General features: G+C 36.3%; 1 protein-coding gene across 8 annotated transcripts in view; it reads right to left on the bottom strand.

The window, feature by feature from the left end:
- The window catches only part of LPIN2 (lipin 2), a 47153-nt gene that overhangs the window by 12830 nt on the left and 13893 nt on the right, over positions 1-20430 (bottom strand). For all 8 annotated transcript variants that reach the window (XM_040588848.1, XM_040588856.1, XM_040588847.1 and 5 more), the window contains 9 exons: positions 19258-19458; positions 15959-16054; positions 12268-12566; positions 8256-8363; positions 3963-4086; positions 3003-3324; positions 2662-2761; positions 1350-1537; positions 87-180 (listed from right to left, as the gene is read on the bottom strand). In XM_040588848.1, the coding sequence (XP_040444782.1) occupies positions 87-180; positions 1350-1537; positions 2662-2761; positions 3003-3324; positions 3963-4086; positions 8256-8363; positions 12268-12566; positions 15959-16054; positions 19258-19449 (1523 nt within the window). In that variant the 5' untranslated portion in view covers positions 19450-19458. The remainder of the gene's footprint in view (positions 1-86; positions 181-1349; positions 1538-2661; positions 2762-3002; positions 3325-3962; positions 4087-8255; positions 8364-12267; positions 12567-15958; positions 16055-19257; positions 19459-20430) is intronic.

Raw genomic sequence — 20430 nt, 5'->3', positions numbered from 1 at the left:
GTAGAAGCTGAGAAATACAGTCACTTTAAAGGGTAGATTTTAAAAGAGATCTTCTATGACCTAATTACACAATATAGAGAACTTACCTGTTATAAATCCTTATTACCAAATTAGGATTGTCTATGAGTCCAGGGTTTTCAGCAAATTCATGATAAGTAATAATATGTTCCATGAATTTTTCTGTAATAGAAGCATATTTTAATTAGAAATAATAATATAAAGTCCCAATATGTCCAATTATTTTGTATCTAGGAAAATGCTTTCTGTCATTTCAGAGTCTTCGCTGATCTGGCAGGATCACTCAAGATAAGCCAGTATGGCCTACCTGTCAAGAGTCTTGTGACTGCCTCCTCAGTAACAGGGAAAGCCTCACACCACTTCAATAGCCACATTAATGAGAATTAAGAAATCAGAAGAGGGAAGATACAAAGGAAGTAGGAACTAATTCAGCATGCAGTCTGGAAAAAAGAGTTATGCTTGTCCAAGTTTTCTTTAAAAATTATTATGACAGGTAAGGGGCCTACATACTACACTAAAAGGGAAGCGAGAAGGATGCTGTCAGCTTTTCAGGTTTTTTTAATCACTGACTACTAATAGCATTTTCGTGACTAGGGACAAGTTTGCAGAAATTCATGATTTAGTGTAAAACCCTTGCAAGGAAGACATTTTTTTTTCAAATCAAATCCAATACTACCACCATGTCACCAGGAGTGCTGTTCATTAGGGACACGATGACCATTAAAAGAGTAATACTAAAAAAGCTGCAGGACATGTTCATGAAGACTGTGTGCTCCCTCAAAAATGCATATAGCTTCAATATTACAACTAACTAGAGCATGAAGAGAGAAGAATCTGCTGGTGCAAATCTAAAGGTTAACAAAAATTTAGGATAGGAAAAATACAGCAGGAGAAAAGGCAGTCCAAAGTTTTTTCATTGCTTAAAAAAACCCAACCAAACAACAAAAAACAAAACAGAAAATAAAACTGAAAAAGAAAAAATATCAGGCAACTGGAAAGAATATGAATTGTGAAGATTTATATAGGACTAAGCAAGTAATTGCAGCCAGAAACAAGAGTGGCTGGTTGGATAAGCAATATGTAGTAAGAAAAAGCAGACAAAGTTTCTCAAGACATCCAAGTGTCTTGATTAATTTAAGGTTAAATTCTGCTATCTCTGCTTGGTAAATGCTTCAGGTTTTCAGAAAATGACAGATTATCCATTCCTTTTTCTCAATATAAGCATAATAGTAAGCCAAAGCATAGCACAGTGGAAATCAGAGCATTCAAGCCACTTCATCTGTTTAGCTGCCTGAGCTTTATTACTGTTTATGATTTAGTCTTTCACATACCTTTAGAAATCTCTCCATTTTCATTGAGACCCCCACAAAGTGAAAGTGTAACATCAGGCAAGTCCATAGCAGAATCAGACATGCACTCTATACCGCTATCAGCGGCAGCACTTCCTACTGATTGGGGTGACTGGGAACCGGAAAGGGTGTCTGACTCTGTCCACTGCCTGAAGCCTGGATCAGAATCGCTGAAGAGAAGAAGTCCACATTTTCCATAAGTATTTCACTTGCAAAAAACGTATAAATTTTAGGTTACAGGACACACACTATAAGATTAGTCAAAAAAGTCATCTTGCTGTTGCATTTCTTTTAAGTACTACATCAAATTACAACATAGACTTAAAACAAAACAAACAAAAACCAGCCACAAACACACCCCCCCCCAACCCTTCATAATACTGGCAGACTGACAGTTTCCAGGAAAATAATTACGTTTCTCTTGCCTGCAACACAATTGGATTTAAATGAGGAAAAGATCCTCTACATTCTGTTTTTGCAGAACACCACTATGCTCTTCAGTCTTTACCAGAACGCTCTAGAACAAGACTAAAAGGAAAGAGAACACTGCTTGATGTTTTTAGAACACTGTGTTTGGAAAAAGTACAGTAGAAAGGAAAAGTATCCTCTTAAGTAAAAAAATACCACATTATCATCTAAGGTTAGAGTTATTAGTTTCATCCCAAGTAATGTAATCAGTAAGCACAGAAAAGTTTACAATTTTAGTTTTAACATAAACCAATAGTCTCTTCTTATTAAGCTGTATTTTTACAAAGTCTTCTACACAGTTATTCTTCTGGAGAATATTTTAGGAGTATAAAATGCTTTGATTTGATTTAAAAATAAAGTGAATTTTGAGACTGAGCTGCCTTGCAGGATGACCTGGTGGGATTTTTTTTGTTGGTCTTTTTTGATACTAAAAAAAAAAAAAGTTGGAAGGGATGTACAGGTCATGCAAAAAACAAGCTGACGTGTGCTTATCTGGAGCTAGCAATATGGCACAATACAGTATGGTGCAAAAGAAGCACGCAGTTTAAACTTATCCCACCTCTGTATCTGCAGAACATACATGTTCCACAAAGATGACAACTCTCAGTAATGACCTCCCATGTGATCTTTCAATGTGTTTCTTGTCAAATTAAAAACAGATTCTCACAGTGACATCAGTACTAATTACTCCACAAAAGCCTAGAAACCTGAAGTCCAATACTTTTTTTTCAGAACTGGTTCATAAACACCTAATCATACATATAATAACTCAGACAGTGCAACTGCAAAATAACCCTAGTTCCAAAGAACTTTAATTCAAAATTACCTTTTGGGAAAATATAGTGCTGCAACTTCAGGTTCCAAAGCTTTTAGGTCCTCCAAGTAAATATCATCAGGTCCTTGATGATGACTTCGCTTGTGCACCCCTATTAATTTTAACAAATAAGATTATTAAGATGATGCTATCCAGATGCATTAAAGAGAAATGTGAATGTAAGAGACTCATACTTACTTGTAGCTTTTATAAATGCAAGAGTTTAAATATACTTTTAGACAGGTAAGACTTTAAATAGAAAAAATGGAATAGACACTTTTATACTACTTCCACTACGGCCTCAAATTTGGTAGACCACACTGAAGGAGAAAATCAACAGCTTTATTATATACCTTTCTTTTTTGAAGGAGAGTCCATTTTTGTTGTTGGCTTTGTTTCTGGTAACGGGTCCACCAACAGCCTGGAATGATGATCAGCATCTAATGGCAATGGATCTTGCGGTTCTATGATTGCAGAAGCAAGAGAATCTTTAACATCCATCTGCTTAAGCAGAGGATGAGTTCTTGGCTCAGGTTTCAGTACTGTGCAGACAGAATCTTTCACATCATCATCATCTTCAACTTCATCAGAGCTGAGAATGACCCTAAAATGAGTCTTCTCTGATGGAGTAATGGTAGCTGTTCTGAGATGTTCCAGTTTCTCTTTCTTGCTTATCTGAAAAACAAGACTGGTTAATCCTTTCACTTCACATTTGTTTTATTCTGGTCTAAACATTGAATTTGTACTCATGGTAAAATTCTGGTCACAAATATACCAGGTAAGAATTTAAACATGTATTTTAGCAACATAAAACATGCCGCACCTTATTAGCAAAGTCCCCTGCAACAGAAGCTTCATACTAGCTTATTTACAAGTTCAGTAAAGAAACTGGCATAGAGGAAATGCTGACTTGACTAAACCTGAGCAAGAAAAAAGGATAAATGTGGACATACCAGGGCTTCTGTCACCAGCTGTCCTGTTAGATACCAAATTTACTCTATCAAGGCTAAAATTCCTCTGGAATGAACTAGAACTTAGCCTATAATAAAGGAAATTAATTTCTCAAGTTTCTTTCTTCGGTTTCTAACTAAAAATTTTAAAATTTCAGACTTCTACTGTTAGGTTTTCTGAAATTACATTGTTGACCAGCTTTTGAACATAACATATTCTACTATCTTCCAGCCACAAGGGGGCGCTACTTCCCCATTTCAGCTGAATCCTTCTCAAGAACCGCGGCAGATTTCCAGTCTTAGGACACAATTTGAGATACGTCAAATCTCAGTTCACAAAGTCAGAGCCGACAATAAGTTTACCTTGGTTGATTCTGGGAATCCTCCCCACGTCCATTCCATGTGAGATTCAGATCTCAACAAGCTCTCAGCAGGTTTAACTTCCAGTTCTGAATCACTTTTAGGGCAGACTGGCTCAGAGAAAGGGCTAGCAAATCAACAATTAAGAAAAAAAAAAAAAAAAGAAAAAAAAAGAAAAAGAGAAAGCTACAGTGTTTAAAATGCGTTTGTTGTGCAGCTACTTTGTTAAGACTTTTCTACAGCTTAACAGGGCTTCAATTATACAGCAACATGGCAAGAAGCCCAGCAGGGTTTTCAGACTGAGAATTAGGTTAAAACCAAAATCACATTAAAGGACTTACATAGCCATCACCCTAAACAGATTCCTACACTCTGTCTGCAGTGTAGGTATAGCTCTCCCCTCAGCCCATGCTCCATTTTTCAAACAAAACAGAACACAACAACACAGTTCAATCTAAAAGTAAGACAGAAATTAGCTTCAAGTTCTTTTCCTCTGTAAAAATATAGCATTTAAGCTTGCTATGCCAAGACTTGAGTAATTGAAGTCCTGCAAACCGAACTCACAAACGCACAAAACCAACACCAATTCCCAATGCAGCAAAACCAATATAAACAAGGTAACTTTGGAGAGGGGAGATCACTTGAAAACTTCCTTCAGATGTGTTTGGTCTATATGACTTTTCAAAATCCATCCTGTTTTTCCTATAGTGGTTATTATCCATAAATCCGAAACAGACCTCTGAAATTTGCTTTAGCCAAGACTATTTTTAAGCTGGAAAAAAACTCTCTGCAAAATGCTAGAAAGGTATTATTTCAAAATAATTTTGCTCTTATGATCTTAGCAAGGACAGGAAACACAACAGGTTATTTTAAAGTAGCATTTAGTGTTGGGACAGATCCAAACCTCTTCTTTCTTGAACAGGGCAATTATACTGTCTATTATTGAAATGCTCTTTTTACACTTTGACATTCACAGTGTATTCTGGTTTGTTTGGGGTTTATATATATATGTATGTATATACACATATGAAATCCTCAATATTTGATTTTGAATTTTAAGTACAGGAACTGGACACAGCACTCCAGATGTGGACTGACCAGTGTTGAGTGTAATGGGATGATCACATCTCCATGTCTGCTAGTAACACCCCTCCAGATGCAGCCCTGGACCCAATCCGCCTTTGGTGCTGCAGCGGTGCTCTGCTGACTCACGTTCAGCTTGCCGTCCACAGGAGCCCTGGGCCCTTTCAGCAAGGCTGCTGCCCAGCCACACGCATCCGAGCCCGTACTGGGCTCTTTGGTTATGCCACCCCAGGTCCAGGGCTCTGCACTTGTTGCACTGCGAAAGGCTTCATCCTGATTTAAGAGATCTTTTACAGTGAGAACAATCATTCACCAGAACAGCCTTCCCAGGAAAGTGGTCCCCATCACAGGATATTTTCAATTTGTGACTGCTTGGGATGCAAGATATCTCATCTGGTCTCCCTTTCCCACAAAAGGCTGGACCAGGTGATCTTTCAAGGTCCCTCCTAACTTGGGCTGTTCTATGACATAACACTGAAATTTTACAGTAACCCCTACAGGTATTCAATGTGTGGAATTCCCTCCCCCTTACAAAATTCCTGCAACAAGTAGTTATCTAATGCAGCATCACATCTGAAAACTTTCTGGAGGTTCGTGGAGCCAGGGTTTTGCAGTATCACACAAGGCTAAACTGATCACAATTCAGACTGTAAAAACAGACAGTACACAGATCAGATCACAATCCAGACAGTAAGAATCCCTCATATTACTCAAACAGACACCACAAAATCCAAGACAGAAGGAAGTTTAAACATGTCTACAGTGATGACTCATGTCACTGTCAGCTTCCAACCTTTATCATCAGGAACACAAAAATGAACCCATTTAGAGATTTCCTCCCTCAGTTCTCCTGTAACAATTTCCTACAGAAATTACATTTTCTGTACTGTTAGGAGGGCTTATTTAAAGTAACAGATCGATGAAAATACATGTACATATTTGTTTTCAATGGAACCTTCAAAAGGAAGAATATGAACTCATTTTCTCTACATGCCAAATCCACCTATAACACAAGTCAACTGGAAGCCATACAGACATTAACCTGTTTCTAAGCCTAATTCTTATTAATATTCAGCAGTACCTGCAAAAGATTTAATACTTCAGGACTTTGAGAACCTAAGTCCTGAACCTAAGTTTTCCATTGTCATTCTCAGGGAGAAGTCTTTAGTCAAAAGGTACATGCTTGTACTAATGATTTAATCATGCTAGTATTGCTGTTAAAACAGACAGAATATTGATGGTATCAGGTATCCAACAGTTGATCGCTATGTTTCTTAGTTTTATTACAGTGAATCGGACAAGCAGAAGTGTCCTCATTGAAAAGACTTAGGCTATTATCTTCCCTTAGCTCCCTGCAAGGGTTCTGAAGAGCAAGACAACCAACCTCAACTAAAAGTCAATTAGCTTTTCCAGATCTCCAGAAAGGAGGTTATTAAAACCTACCATTTCTCTTTCACGTTACGATGGCTACATTATAAAAAAATCTTTCTTTGGTGGCTTAGGAGAAATAATTTCATGCAAAATTTATCTTCTTCTTGATGGTTCATGTGAGAGACAATCCCCACCCCCCAGCTCCCCAAAGAAGGAAAAGAAAATTGCCAATTTCTGTGTTGCACTGCAATGTGTACTGGATAGCTTCTTACTAAAAAAAAAAAAGAACCAAAACTATAAGGAGCCTAGGCATCTCACATGATGCACAAACAAGTTGTTAAAAGCAGACTATCTCCTAAATATGTAAACAAGAAGAGAGACATGAATCATATATCCAAGATATAGCCTGGTAGTCTCTGTTGAGTTTTATAAACTCAAAAGGAGTATCAGCCTCTGTGCTGCCATTATCTGTGTGATACAACCCATACAACACCGAGTCAGTCCTCAGGGTCAAACACTGTGACTACTTTTCAGTCACAACCACAAACGTCTAGGGAACATTTGAAGGCTACACATCACCAAGTACAATTGAGGATGTGGTTGTCACCCCAAAACATGAAAAGGAATGATAATGGGATTTCCTGTCCAACTGCTTCTGTTCATTAACAAGCTACGGACTGGGGGAATGAGCAGGCTCCAAGCATGGTGTTACACATTCAGACTCTACTGAGGCCACAGCTTTGGAAAAACTCAAAGCAGAGAGATTACATACACTTCAAAAAGTATTTTCTGAAGCTTAATCTCTTCTGTTCTGCACTACCACCTATTGATACAGAAGAACAGGCACCTGTGCACTGAGCAGCTGACATGCAACAATGGGTATCTCACAAAGGCTGACCAGTAATCCTCACTGACACTGAATGTATCTGCTGTGAGGCAGTTTTCTTAGTCAAACTGAACAGCGGTAAAACTATACACTCGAAGTATTAAAATGAATCGAGATACTGCTCAGCATGCTATATACTATATATATTTGTCCTTCCTTATGTCCAATGTTCAGGAAAAGTATGAAATTTACCTCAAGTAATACTGCATAGGGACAGAATGCTTTCTTTATGCAAACAGAAATCAGTATTAGTAGTGAAACCCAAAGGGTGAACCTTGAAAAATCTAGAAATGGAATGCAAGAGGAATATAGTAGCATGAACATCAGAAATTGAAGAGCTTGAACGTATAAACAGAAGCGTACTAGTCACTGTAACTGAAAACTGGCGAGCTGTACTATGCCATTTGTAAGAACCCACCATCAGCTCATACTGTTTCTGGTATCTCTGAATAACCAGAGATACCACAATTCCAGTAACACAAATCTGTTCTGAAGTAGAATATGATTCAAGTTTAGGACCTAGCCTTACCTCCAGTAATTTGTGTTTCTTCACCTGGCAAAAGCTAACTTACATATTCAACATTGCTTTATGGCACATCAAGTGTCGTTTATGCTAGGGTGAATCACAGAGAACATATTTATTTTCCACACACTTCCCAATCTAAAGAAATTTTATTAACTGTATTTTCTTTCTTTACTAGTGAATTTTAGTAAGAAAGTTGTTGGGTTTTATTGGAGTGGGATAAAAAAAAAGCCACAAATTGTGTTTCATACATACAGTGGAGAAGGCGGCCATTACAAAGTCAAAGTAAGTATCAAATGCTGCATTTGGTACCACAAAAGTTGGGCATGTCTGATAGTTTTACAGCTCAGGGGGAAAAAATGAATGAAACAGCAATTAATATTTTTTTAATTATTAATCATTATATATATGATAACATTACAAAGTGACTTACTTCTCCAGAGGGGACCAGTCTCCATCAGATAAGGGGTAATGATCCTTCGAGTGATAGATCAAAGATTCTTTTTGTTCTTCACCCTTTGGTGATGAATTTGAGGAACCTCTGTGGAGATACACGGGACATTAAGTCAGCTATAAGAAATCGTCAGTATCAATTCAGTTAGAAAATTTACTTATATATTATTCAAAACTCAAGATTCAAAGAAAGGAGTGTATAGCTTCATAAATTCCTTCTTCGCAACACACCTTTATGTAACTTAAAATGTATATGAAAACTATTATTAATACTTGAAAATACTGCAAGTTTAAAAATCTACTACTCCAACACATAGTAATTTAATATTAAAAAAGCCACAATAGCATAAATGATATTACTCTATACAGCTAGCTAGTATTAGCAAACCCCAAAGATGAACATAAAAATTTACACATAACCGTTATTATGTAAATGTTAGAATCACTGGAAAAATTAAATAGAAAAGGTAGTTTTGACAACGCAGTTTACACTGCACATTTCACAATTTAAAACCAGTCAGAAAATAGGAATATGCATTAGCCTCACAATTTACCCAACAGTTTACAAATTAACATGAACTACAATTAAGTAGCTAAAGTGCTGTACTTTTCTAAACAGTGGGGTTTGTTTTGCACTGGGAACTCTACTCAAGTGTCTATAGCAAAAAAAACTGCCAACCAATCAACAGCAAGACCTACTGAGTAGGCATGCACTATATTTTACACAGAAGTCCCTTTTAAATATCACCATCATAAGTACTTCAGATCTTTTTACAGCTCTCTGAATTTAATGGAATTAATAGCTATCCTCAGGATACAACTAACTTGTTTTGAGGTTAGATCAAGGGCTTCATGGCTATACAGTGGATAGACTACAAGGAAGATAAGCCTGGACTTTGAGTGTAAAATGCATTAGAAATTACTTTAAGACATTATTATGAAAGAAAAAAGCATTTTTCTTCTATTTTCAACACTGTTGCACTGGACCTGTTTTGGAACACTAATGCTAATTTCTCTTACGGATAGAGAAAAAAAAGATTTTATTATCTACTAAAATACATAAATATTTAGAATTTACATGCCTATGCAAAACAGCCCATTAGACCATAAGCAGTTACAGTGATCTACCTAATTTGCACAAGTCTTTCACTTGGAAGACAGTCTAGACTGCGTTAAATACAGGACTCTACAAACATCTTAATATCTCCACTTCTCATTCAGTAGTAGTACTCTTATGAAACTTGATGGTAACAGCTTGACTTGAGAGCTACAGACTGTACATCCTCGGTATTCATAAACCAAGCTAACCGTGACACAAAGATGTTTCGTGCTGTCTTTGTCTGTATGCAGTGCTAAGTATCTCCAAAAAAGGAAAAAGGTATTATTGAACAACTAAATAAACACACGCAAAAAAAAATCAGAGGTCCTCAACATTATGACTTCAGAGGGGGGCAAGATGACACACAGATGGTACTGAACAGATTTTATTCACTGGAAATTAGTGATCAAGTTATTTCATATGAAGTATAAACAAAAGAAAAAACAAAACAAAACAAAAATATCAAATTTCATCCATAAATGAATAAATCTGAATGCTAAAAATCAAAATGCAGTCAAAGATTACTGAAACAAAGAGGAAAATCAGTATGCATTATCTTGAATTTATAAGTTGCACTACCAACTCTAATTTATTTTGCAACATTTATAAACAGTGCTACCACTTCTAATCCTTATCCACTTCATACATGGTCTAAATAAATACGTAAGATTTTAGAGACAGATAACTACTTTAACTCTTTAACATCTTAGCACTGCAGAAATAATGCCCCCTATTTCTGAGTTGTACACACTGTAATCTCAGTCCTCCTGGTATTATTTTAGGTAAGTTAAGCACTATTAATGTATCTAAATCACAGCCAGAAAATACAAAGGATGTGTTTTAAAGAAAGCTGGATTTTCCCAAGAACAGGAAACAGTTTGTTTTCCACTTTACAAGAACAGCACCAGGTAAGACATTACATACTGGTACCTGCGGCTGAATTTTTGACCTTCCTGTTGGAACATCAGCCTCCCTTTTCACTTCCCAGTTTCACTTTGAAATCTAAAGTGGTGTCTAACAAGTTAGTTATGTTTCTTTATTTTCTTCTTTCTCCAGAGCCACACATTTATAACAAAAACAAACCTGCTGTTATCACCTTACATGCCCACAGGATGTGAAAAGAAAGCTTACACTTTTTCACAACCATATCTTTAGGTGGGAAGAAAGCAGTGTACGCCTATAACAAGGCATTTTATTTCGTCCCTTAGTAGCCCACTGGAATAACTGTATATGAACTCCACTATCAGATAACCTACTGTCTCTGGGCTTCCATTACTGCAATGTATTTTTCCATCCTGCACTTATACTTGCTATTCACAAGAAAACAGCTTTCTTTTACAAATTTTCTTCCTTCCACATCGTAACAATCCGAGAGTTCATTTCTACTGCTCTTTGTTTATATATATGTAAAAAAATGTGGTTTCCAAATAAAAAGCTTTTTCAATATTTCATTCTAAAGGATACAAAAAATAAAACCAGAGTAACCTTTGAACGCACCGTGGTCTGTTCAGCAATGACTAAACATCTGACATTTCAATCAAGCCTTCAATTTTTTATTCATCTCTAGTCAAACTAAGATAATTGATACAACAGCAATTTGAATTCTAAACACTGAATGAAAAAAGCCATTATTGGCCTGACATTCCTAAATTCTTCATACATTTGTAATAAATAATTAACTAAAGAAATAACAATTCATGGGTTCTATTTTCTTTCTTCCTGTACTTGATGCTTGTTTTTATTTTTCATGGTTTCACTATGACAAGTTACTGTCTTAATACCCTCACACTGAAGACTGAACAAAGATCTTGTTTTTCTTAAACTGGAAAAAACAGGAAAAATCTCAAATTAAACAAAATGCCAATTCCCAGACTTAAACAGATGAGTACCTAAATGACAATTCATTGTCATGACAGTAAAAAAATAAGGCAAATGAACTAAGAAAGCCACAGACATTCTAGAAAACACTTTAAAATCCTAATTTTGTTTGTTGTATTTTGTTGGTCACAGGTGTGATAACAGTTTGTATTCATGTTTTCCTGTTGCATTAACTTCTTTGATCCATACTTACTGAAGTTGAGACACCCTCAAAGACCCACACTGAAGGAGTTTTTTCAGTTATACTTTATTCTTTTATAGCAAAACATTCTTTCAATTCCCAGACCAGATCTTTAATTTATTCAGACAGTACTACATTTAACAGTAATGCTGTCCAACAAAGCAGCTAGCTTTGTCTAAAAACTACGCCCGCTTCTTTTGTTAAGCAGCCTAAGAAACTTCCACATAAAACTGATGAGGCCGCCTTTCCCGGATTTTAAGCATTTATATGCTTGATAGCTTTCTTCTATTACTATAATCTTTCCTATTACTCATATAAGCTTCTTCAGCTTATTAGTACGTGCTACCACTTTACCACAAGCTCCACTTTGCTAACAGTTTATCTACTTCAAAATTCCTGACTGATTTTTTCCCGCTCCTTTATGACTACACAGATGTAAGGAATTCTCTTTTCTAATGTGAAGGATCATTAACTTACGTAGTTTTCTGTTACCAAAGTAAACTTGGAAGATACAGAGAACTCAAATTCAGATGTGGTGTACTACAGGCATTCCACACTGCAGTTTATGTAGAGTTTACCAAACACTCTAGAAGATGATGGCAACACTTCTTTACCAGAATGGCCTTAATTGGATTTTATATTCATAATAAAATGGCCAAACTTGAAAGATTCTGTAAAGAGGTGGAAGATAATGGTTTGGAGTTCTGTTTGAGGAAAAGCCTACCCAAAGCCTATTGAAACTTATGCACTGCTAGCACAGAGGAAAGGTACAAGTTACATTTTCAATGTTCAGTGATAACAATGAAAGCAGTCAGCAAGTATCTGATAGCTTACCTTAAGGGTTGAACACTTTTTTCATCATCTGAGCTTATTTCCATTTCAAAAATCTCTTCCGTCCCAGTAGAAGAGATCTGATCTTCCTTCCTGCTATCTTGTTTGTATTTCTTTCTTCTTCTTTTTTTCTTCTTCACAGAACCTGGTGTGAATACAGTCTCTGTTTCCACAGTGTGTGGAATTTCTGAGTTTGCACATGTCCTCTCATTTTCACCTGATTTCAAATGATTGTCAGTATCTTTAAAAAACTGGTCTTCAGTGGGTATTGGAGATGTTGCCAAATATGCAGGAACTTTTTCCTAAGCCAAAAAAGAAAATAAAGAACAGACTATATTTTTTACTATGTTTTGTGCATACAGGATAGTTGTCAGCTACAGATTAATCCCTGCATCTATACTTAGACACAAAACCATGTAACAGCCCAGTGGTATGAAGCTGATATCCAGAAAAGAACCACGTTCACTGGAAGGATTACAAAAAGTTCAGAGAAATGAATGCTAGTATTCTTACCGTTTCAGACATACGTAATTGATTTTGCTAGCAAAACAAATACCCAGTCAGTAGAATGTTTTCAAAATTATCTGCTCTTGTGCACATCAGTTCTATCCAGGCTTAGTAAATGTGTTAATAGGCTAATTAGATCCACTGCTGTCTCCTTATTTTGAAACAATTTCACAGAAAGGTGTAGGTTAGAAGGGACATCTGGAGAATATCTGGTCCAATCTTCTGTTTAAAGTAGGGCCTCAGGTTAGGTTATCCAAGGCAAAGGCTGAGTATCTCCAGTGAGGGAGTGTCTACCACCTCTCTAGACAACCCATTCCTGTGTTATATTGTTCTCGTAGCAAAAGATTTTTCTTATATCCAGCTGGAATTTTCCCCTTTGTCCCATTCACCAGGCATCCTCGTGAAGAGAATGCCTCCATCTGCTCTGTAACTACCTGTAGGTACTGTAAGACTGTGGTTAGATCCCTCTGAGTCTTCTCTTCTCTAGGCTGAACACAATCATTTCCAGCAACCTTCCTTCTTATTTCAACTTCTCCAACCCTCTGATCACCTTGGTGGCTCTCTACTAGACTCCTTCCAATTTTCCATGTCACTCCTGAACTGGGGAGACCACAACTGCATTCCAGGTTTGGTCTAACATATACTAGGCTGAGTGGGACAATCCCACATGCCTCCATCTGCTGGCTCTACTCCTGCCGATGCTGCCTAGGACACACTTGCCTTCACTGCTGCCAAGGCACACTGCTGGCCTTTACAGTAGAGATGCATTTCATCCAGTCAGACCCCAGCCTGTACTGCTGTGTGGAGTTCTTCCAACCCAGATGCAAGACTTCACATTTATCTTAGTTAAACCTTGTGCAAATCTTCACCAACTGGGAGACTGGATCAACAAGTTGGCTCTTTTTCTGGCCTGTCTACCTCCCCTCCCTGTTCAGCGTTACCCACAAAACTGGTGAAGATGCGTTCAGTCTCGTCATCCATGTCAGAAATTACTTATATAAAGTATCTTTCAAAAAGAAAACCGTGAATATAATTTACTCGCTAAAACCAACAACCAACCAACTCTCTATTAATTACAACTCACTGCCTTATGAAGGAACAATTCAAATGAAGGCAAAGCTTAATCAATGGACTGCCTGGGGTTTATTTGCATTGTAACAAGAAATTTAAAGATACTGACACCGAGATTGAAAGAAACACCGCGAAAGGACAAAGCGGAACAAAAATAGAGAATGGAATCTGCATAGCAAGGAGAAAAAGTTACAGAGCTTAATTTCATGGTAAGAATAGAACTAATTACAAGACGACTGTTATTTTACAGGACTCTTACACAGATTAGTCAGGAACTACACTGTGATCAGAAACAGCCAGAGCACTGATACTACTTTTGATGTCTTCAAAGCCTGAACTGATAATATTTAATATTAAATTAAATTTCTCCACTGAGTTAAGAGTTACAGACTACGTTTTATCCCAGTAATTGTAAAGTAGAGAGAAGTGGAGAAAGGAGAACAAAAAACAGCTTTATACTGCACTGATACAGATTTTGCATTGTAAAAAACCTCCAAATAAAATGATAGCACCTAAAATTTAATATTCTATACAATTAATGACAATAAATCCAGAATAGCAAGACAAAATAATAAAAAAACAAACAAACAAAAAAATCCACCAAAAACCAGAGGAAAGGTTAGAAGAAAACTGGCTGAAAAATGATGCCTAAAAGTTACATTATAGTAGTCCTGATTTATGTGAATTGAAGTGTGTGGTATTACTTCTGAAAGTCCAGATGTGAAAAATTGACCAATTGAAAGAACTTTTCTGAATCCATCGAGAACTCTAGGAGAGCTTTATCATTTATACCTTAAGCATAGCTTCAAGAAGTGACCACAAGGACAAACTGATCAGTAGCAGAAATACTGAGAAAAAAATAAATTATGAAAGCACTAAAACCAACTCAGTCCTCTGCTTTGTAGCTAACTCGATCTATAGTTTTGGCATGAAGTACCAGCTTTCTGAAACACATTATACACAGATAAGGCACTCGTTATAAATTAAAACATACTAAGCAAGTGCAATAGCTCCTTTAAAACACTGTGCTGGGAACAACAGTAGTGGTTATCACCCTTGCTTTCTGAAAAGTCTTAAGACTGATCAGTTCCCACCAATGGCTGACACAGCCTATATCTATAAAAAATTGCTTTCAGGTTTGATTTTAATCATGGTGTATGCTAAAACAGAACACAACCTTCCTTTCTCTTAAATGTTATCATCTGGGGTCTCAATGCTTAAATTCTCCTTCCGCTTTAAATTATATTTAACTCCTTTCAAGATGACAGCTTACTCACAGTAAACAAGCAGCATAAACTATAAAGTGGATGAAGCTCATTTCCTTGAAAGTCTGACTCCTAATAAACAACAGGAAATTAACACTTCATCTTTTACTTCACGGAGACTTTTTTTTCCCTCTCTCCTTTAATGGGCTATTTTCATTAAACCTTTTCGAACTTTGTATTTAGAACTTCTTTCCTTCTGTCTTGTTAAAAAATGCCAACAGATTCAAAAGCAAGCAAAACCAAAGCTCAGGACTGACAAATACTATGACTGTATAGGTCCCACATGCTTAGGAAATCAGACTAAAAATGAACTATTATTCCCGTTTTTCAGAGGCTCATTAGCTTCCAGTTGCAACAGGTTCTTGGGAAATTTAATTACTGTATTATAGTACAGGATATATTCTCAAGTCAAGGAAGATACTGTTAACTAGTGGAAGTTTCATATATAAAATTGTGAAAAACTATGCTAAAAACTGTAAGAAAAATTAAAAACATGCCAAAACAGACAACCTTTATTAGTACAGAGGTCAGTAGCACAAGCTATAAGAACTTAAGGCAAAAATTATTATAAGGCACTGCAGTTTATGTAACTGCAGTCAACAAGAATGAATATACCAAAATAAAGTAAAAAATCCAACAAATCTTTCAAGTGATGCTCTAATTTTAAAAAATAGTTAATTTTTTATCACTGGTAGGACTGTGCAAAGCACCAAGCATCTTGGTGGCATATGAAAGTGATGTTAAGGTTCAGTCACAGAAAATGTAGCTTTCATAAAAGTTACAATATTGACAACATTATGTTAAGCATTTTTAACACACTACTCTGTTAATACTGCACACAAAGCTCTTACATTTTCCTCCTCAGTTTCTTGTACAAAGAAAGCTTCTCCATTGTCACCCAGTTTCATATGAAGATCAACAGCATCGCCATTAATTTCTATATCAATCTGCAGAAAGAGACAATTTAATGTAAATAATTCGTCATAGAGGAAAGCACTGACCTCAAGGCCCACTCAGCTCTGACAGTAAACTTTGTTCCATTGTATAATCGCGTCTCATTGTCCTCACTCCGTTATAAGAGACATTTCAAAAAGCAATGTTCTTTATTTTGTTAACCTGCAAAATATATCATGTTCCTAGCAGAGAACCTAACACCTACAAGAAAAATAGGAAAAAAATTAAAGAACATCTAAAGACTGAATCTTGTTCAATTAATTTGGAGAGCTAGAAGCATAAATAATATTCGTTGATCTAGTCTTTATTTCCCTGAAGATTAATTGAGACTGTTCATATGTTTAAAGCTCAGCCTGAAGTGGGGCCTGGTATAAATCTGAGTCCCGAGTACCAGGAGTTCAGGACAACAAACAGGAAGCCTCCTGGAGACAGGCTTTGCTTCAAAGGGATAGAGATTTGCCACAATTACTTCTGCAACTCAGTTAATGTTTCAGATTTTCCTTCTCATGAATTTATGAGGATATGACATAGGACCACAACCCTTCTGCAATCACAGTGCTTTTGTCAGATGAAGAATGGTTTTGTTCTTATAGAAAGATACTTTAACTTAGATTACATTGTACAGGTGGGAGAGATTACCCTTCCCCACATGTATGAAATAAAGGAAAAATGGAAAAAAAAAAAAAAAAAAAAGCCTTTCAAAAACCAAAATACAGTTATTTTACTTTTTCCTCTTTGTGAAACCTTGGGCATCCAGTTAAGTTCCATTTCAAATTTTTCCAAGCAAACTGTGTTCAGTATTCAGATAAAATTCCAATATTTTTCAGTAAATCTGCTTTTCTGTACATCTGCATTTAGCCTAGCTAATTAAAAATAATTTAATACATGTCAGACAGAAACACAATGGACTTGCCTTGCTGCAGAAAATGCCAATGGCATTTCAGATTATATATAGGTTAAACACTTCTGTCAAAAGGAGACCAAGTTAAATACTGTAATTGCTATGAGAGATCCAATATGTACATTACTCAAATTCTAGTTTCCTGCCAATACAAAACAAAAAATTAAACCCTAAGCCATACATCTAGCACTGTGATACAAACACCTATATTTATAGTTAGGTATCATGACATGAAATGGCCAGTCAAAAAGGAAAGAGAACTAATTTTAAGATTAGCACATACTGCCAAGAAAAAAAAACACACAACAAAAACCCCAAACACCACTACAGAGCTAAGAAAGACAGTATTCATGTATCGTAATCCACTCTGTTATTTGCCCATTTATGAGAATAAAACCATTAGCCACATTAGAAACCCAACCATAGAGGATGATAAATTACAGGAAGATTAAGCAAACATGCCTGGGGACTATACCCAAATGCTTAAGATAGCAGCTTTTCTTTTTCCCCACAAGAACTGAAAGGTTTTGATATGAAAAACGTACTTATTTCACTACTGAACACAGTTTATTCTTAAAATACTTTCTTGAATTTCCAACTCACTATCAGAAGGGTTTTTTTAAAAAAATTTACCTTAATGTTTCTTTTTTTCAACCCTTTCTTTATGTCGATTTAGATAGACAAATATCTGTACTTTTAGTACCTATACCTCACACTGGTTTCTGGAGACTTCAGTATGTATCTTAAGTATAGAGTTGAAGCACAGATATGCATATTTTGTGTTCCCATACATCTTGAGACTACCAATTGATCCTAGCCTCATGACATGCCAGTGAAAAATGCATACACAACACAGCAATAAACATGCAATTGACTACTAAAAGAACAGTCAAATGCAGAATGGCAACTCCAAGGATGAAGGGAGCAAGAAGCAGCACCCATCCACTCAAGCAAAAGCTGAGAAGCACATTGACAGCCTAGTACAGCAGGTACCAAGAGCAGATGTTTCTACTATTCAACAGCTTTTTAGAGGTACCCCGAAGCTGAAATCCTCTCAAATTTGGTTCAGCTTCTCAGAAGTGTAATTGAAGACATCCAGCAAGCTCAAGTTTCATATCATTGCTGTTGTATGTATATCTCACTTGCTTAGACATCAGAAGTACAGCTACATCACCTCTCTCATACCTTGCCAAAAAAACTGTAATGTATTCAGTTGCAGAATTGTTAAGGAAAATCAAATCTGTCATTGGTGTGCACATAAAGAAAAGTACTAGCAAGTGGAAGATCAAAACAAAAAAATGAAACAAGGAAACTGCAGCTAGCCTGTGTTACTATGATTAACTTGCAACTTTAATGCATGTAACTCCCAGTATGGACTATTAACAAAAAGGTCCCAATATAACTGTTCTTTTAGTTGCACTTTATTCTCCTTTTACCACCAAAATATAAAAATGGAGGCAGTTTCCTGCAGCGTCCTTTCACTTCTTAGAAAAGCAGCATATAATCTTAAGATTTTATGATCTGTTTAAATCAGTCCATCCTTTCGTAGCACATCCCCAGGCAATACTGCCATACACAGTATTCCCTACTGACAGTAATGCAAAGTCCCATCCCACACACACAGTAGGTCCATTTTTCAGCCCAATATACAACCCTATCCAACTCACTCCCTAGGCATGAGTACTAAAGCCTATGGAAAGGGGACGGCAGGACAATCTCAGGTAGTGCCACAGTTTCAGACTGGCTGGACAGGGAATTACTATACCAGGTTCTCTGTCAAATATGCCCACATACGAATGAAGCTTCAGTCACAGTTTTTATTTGCTTACGGATATTAATAACTGCATTTCTACTGCAAATCAGCTTTGAAGCTAACAAGGAGTACTATTTATGCTAGGTCACCAACCCTTAAGATATGCTCTATTTGTCCTCCAGACATTCCAAAAATAGTTGCTTGTAATATCAAGCCTCAGTTAAATGGCAATAAGCATTTCCTTTCCAGCATACTTAAATAAGAAAATAAATAGCCATGTAAAGACTGTGAAGTTTGTATGTTTGTATTGTTCCTTTTTTTTTTTTTTTTTTTTTTTTTTTTTTGCAGAGCCCTTAGACTACCACAGGAAGTTCTGTTTTGCATTCCAAAACTGTCACTCCACAGAATATATATGCGAAACTGCTTTGTACTAAATTGGCCTGCTAACTGGGTATGTGGGGGTTGGGAAGGAAGGAAGAGGGGGGGAAAAAAGGAATGCATTGGTATTAAAAACTTTGGTTTGGCCCACTTTCTGAACTTACCACTTTTTCTTTAGAGCGCAATACACCAAGCTTCCCAAATCGGACATGAAAAGGAGAACATTGGTATGTACCATCCTGTTGCCGTACCACAATGACATCAATGCATCCTGAAAGGGTTGCCTGATTAATGCCTTTGTACAGCTCCTTCACAGTAACCAGGACTTGTCCTGCAAGTTGTCCTACGTAGTTCATAGTCTGAGACTAAGGGAAAGGAAGAAAAAAAAAATTATTATTTTTTAAAAAATAAAAAGGTTTTTAAAATTAGTTTTTTAAAAACATCTAAATAGAGATGTGCAGCATCATTTATCAATTACTCTTATTGTAACAAGCTTTACACAAATGCCTTCAAGTCAACAGAATTTTGAGCCAATTCTTGTATTACTAAGTCTCCAGAGTCATAAAAGCTATTCTTAATAGTTTACCAACTTGAATCTATGATTATTTAAACATTTTAAATTTTGAAGCATGTCATTTTTCATCCCCAAAGCCTAGATTCAAGTGATAATTACTCTGATAAGCTGAAAAGACAAATTCATTCTCTGAAAACTGCCTATTTAACACAACTGATCCTCTACTGAAAATGGAGATAAACTGTACACAAGGATGCAAAAAAACCCCTAAATAATCTCAAAAGTCATGAAAAGTTACGTATAGTACACTACATGTAATTCTTCCTTTTTGGCTCTGTATTTTTAAAAAGGCTGAGTCACCTTAAAGAAATTATCAAAAGGTCTAATGGGAGACAGAAGTTTGCATGTGTGTGGAGAAAACAAGTATGGAAGAAATTCAGTTTTCCTCCCAGATAAGGAAAGCACACCACCAGTGAACTTACTTGCCGTTAAACAAGTACTAAACCTTCTTGCAATGTAAAAATAAATGAGCTTGTAAAAACCTGTCTTGAAGAGCACTGCCATCAACCTTCAGAAGTTAAAACTGAGAAGAGCAAGACTGCTACCTGTGGTAGGTGATGCTAGATACTCAAAGTTACTGAGACTCTCCTATTAACTTCTGATTTAATAAAACTACAATACTTATCATGTATAGTTACAAAGTACACTTCCCTGAACAGCTTAATGAAGCTTGTAGGTACCTATATTTAAAACAAGTGCAGAAGTAAAGTTTGCTCTGCAAAAACACAGTGAACCTAGTGACATGACCCTGTCCCAAACACAC

Source organism: Falco naumanni, chromosome 3 (genome assembly GCF_017639655.2).
Source record: "Falco naumanni isolate bFalNau1 chromosome 3, bFalNau1.pat, whole genome shotgun sequence".
NCBI lineage: Eukaryota > Metazoa > Chordata > Aves > Falconiformes > Falconidae > Falco > Falco naumanni.
The sequence above is the reverse complement of the archived record's forward strand: the minus strand, read 5'-3'. Positions and strand labels throughout refer to the sequence as shown.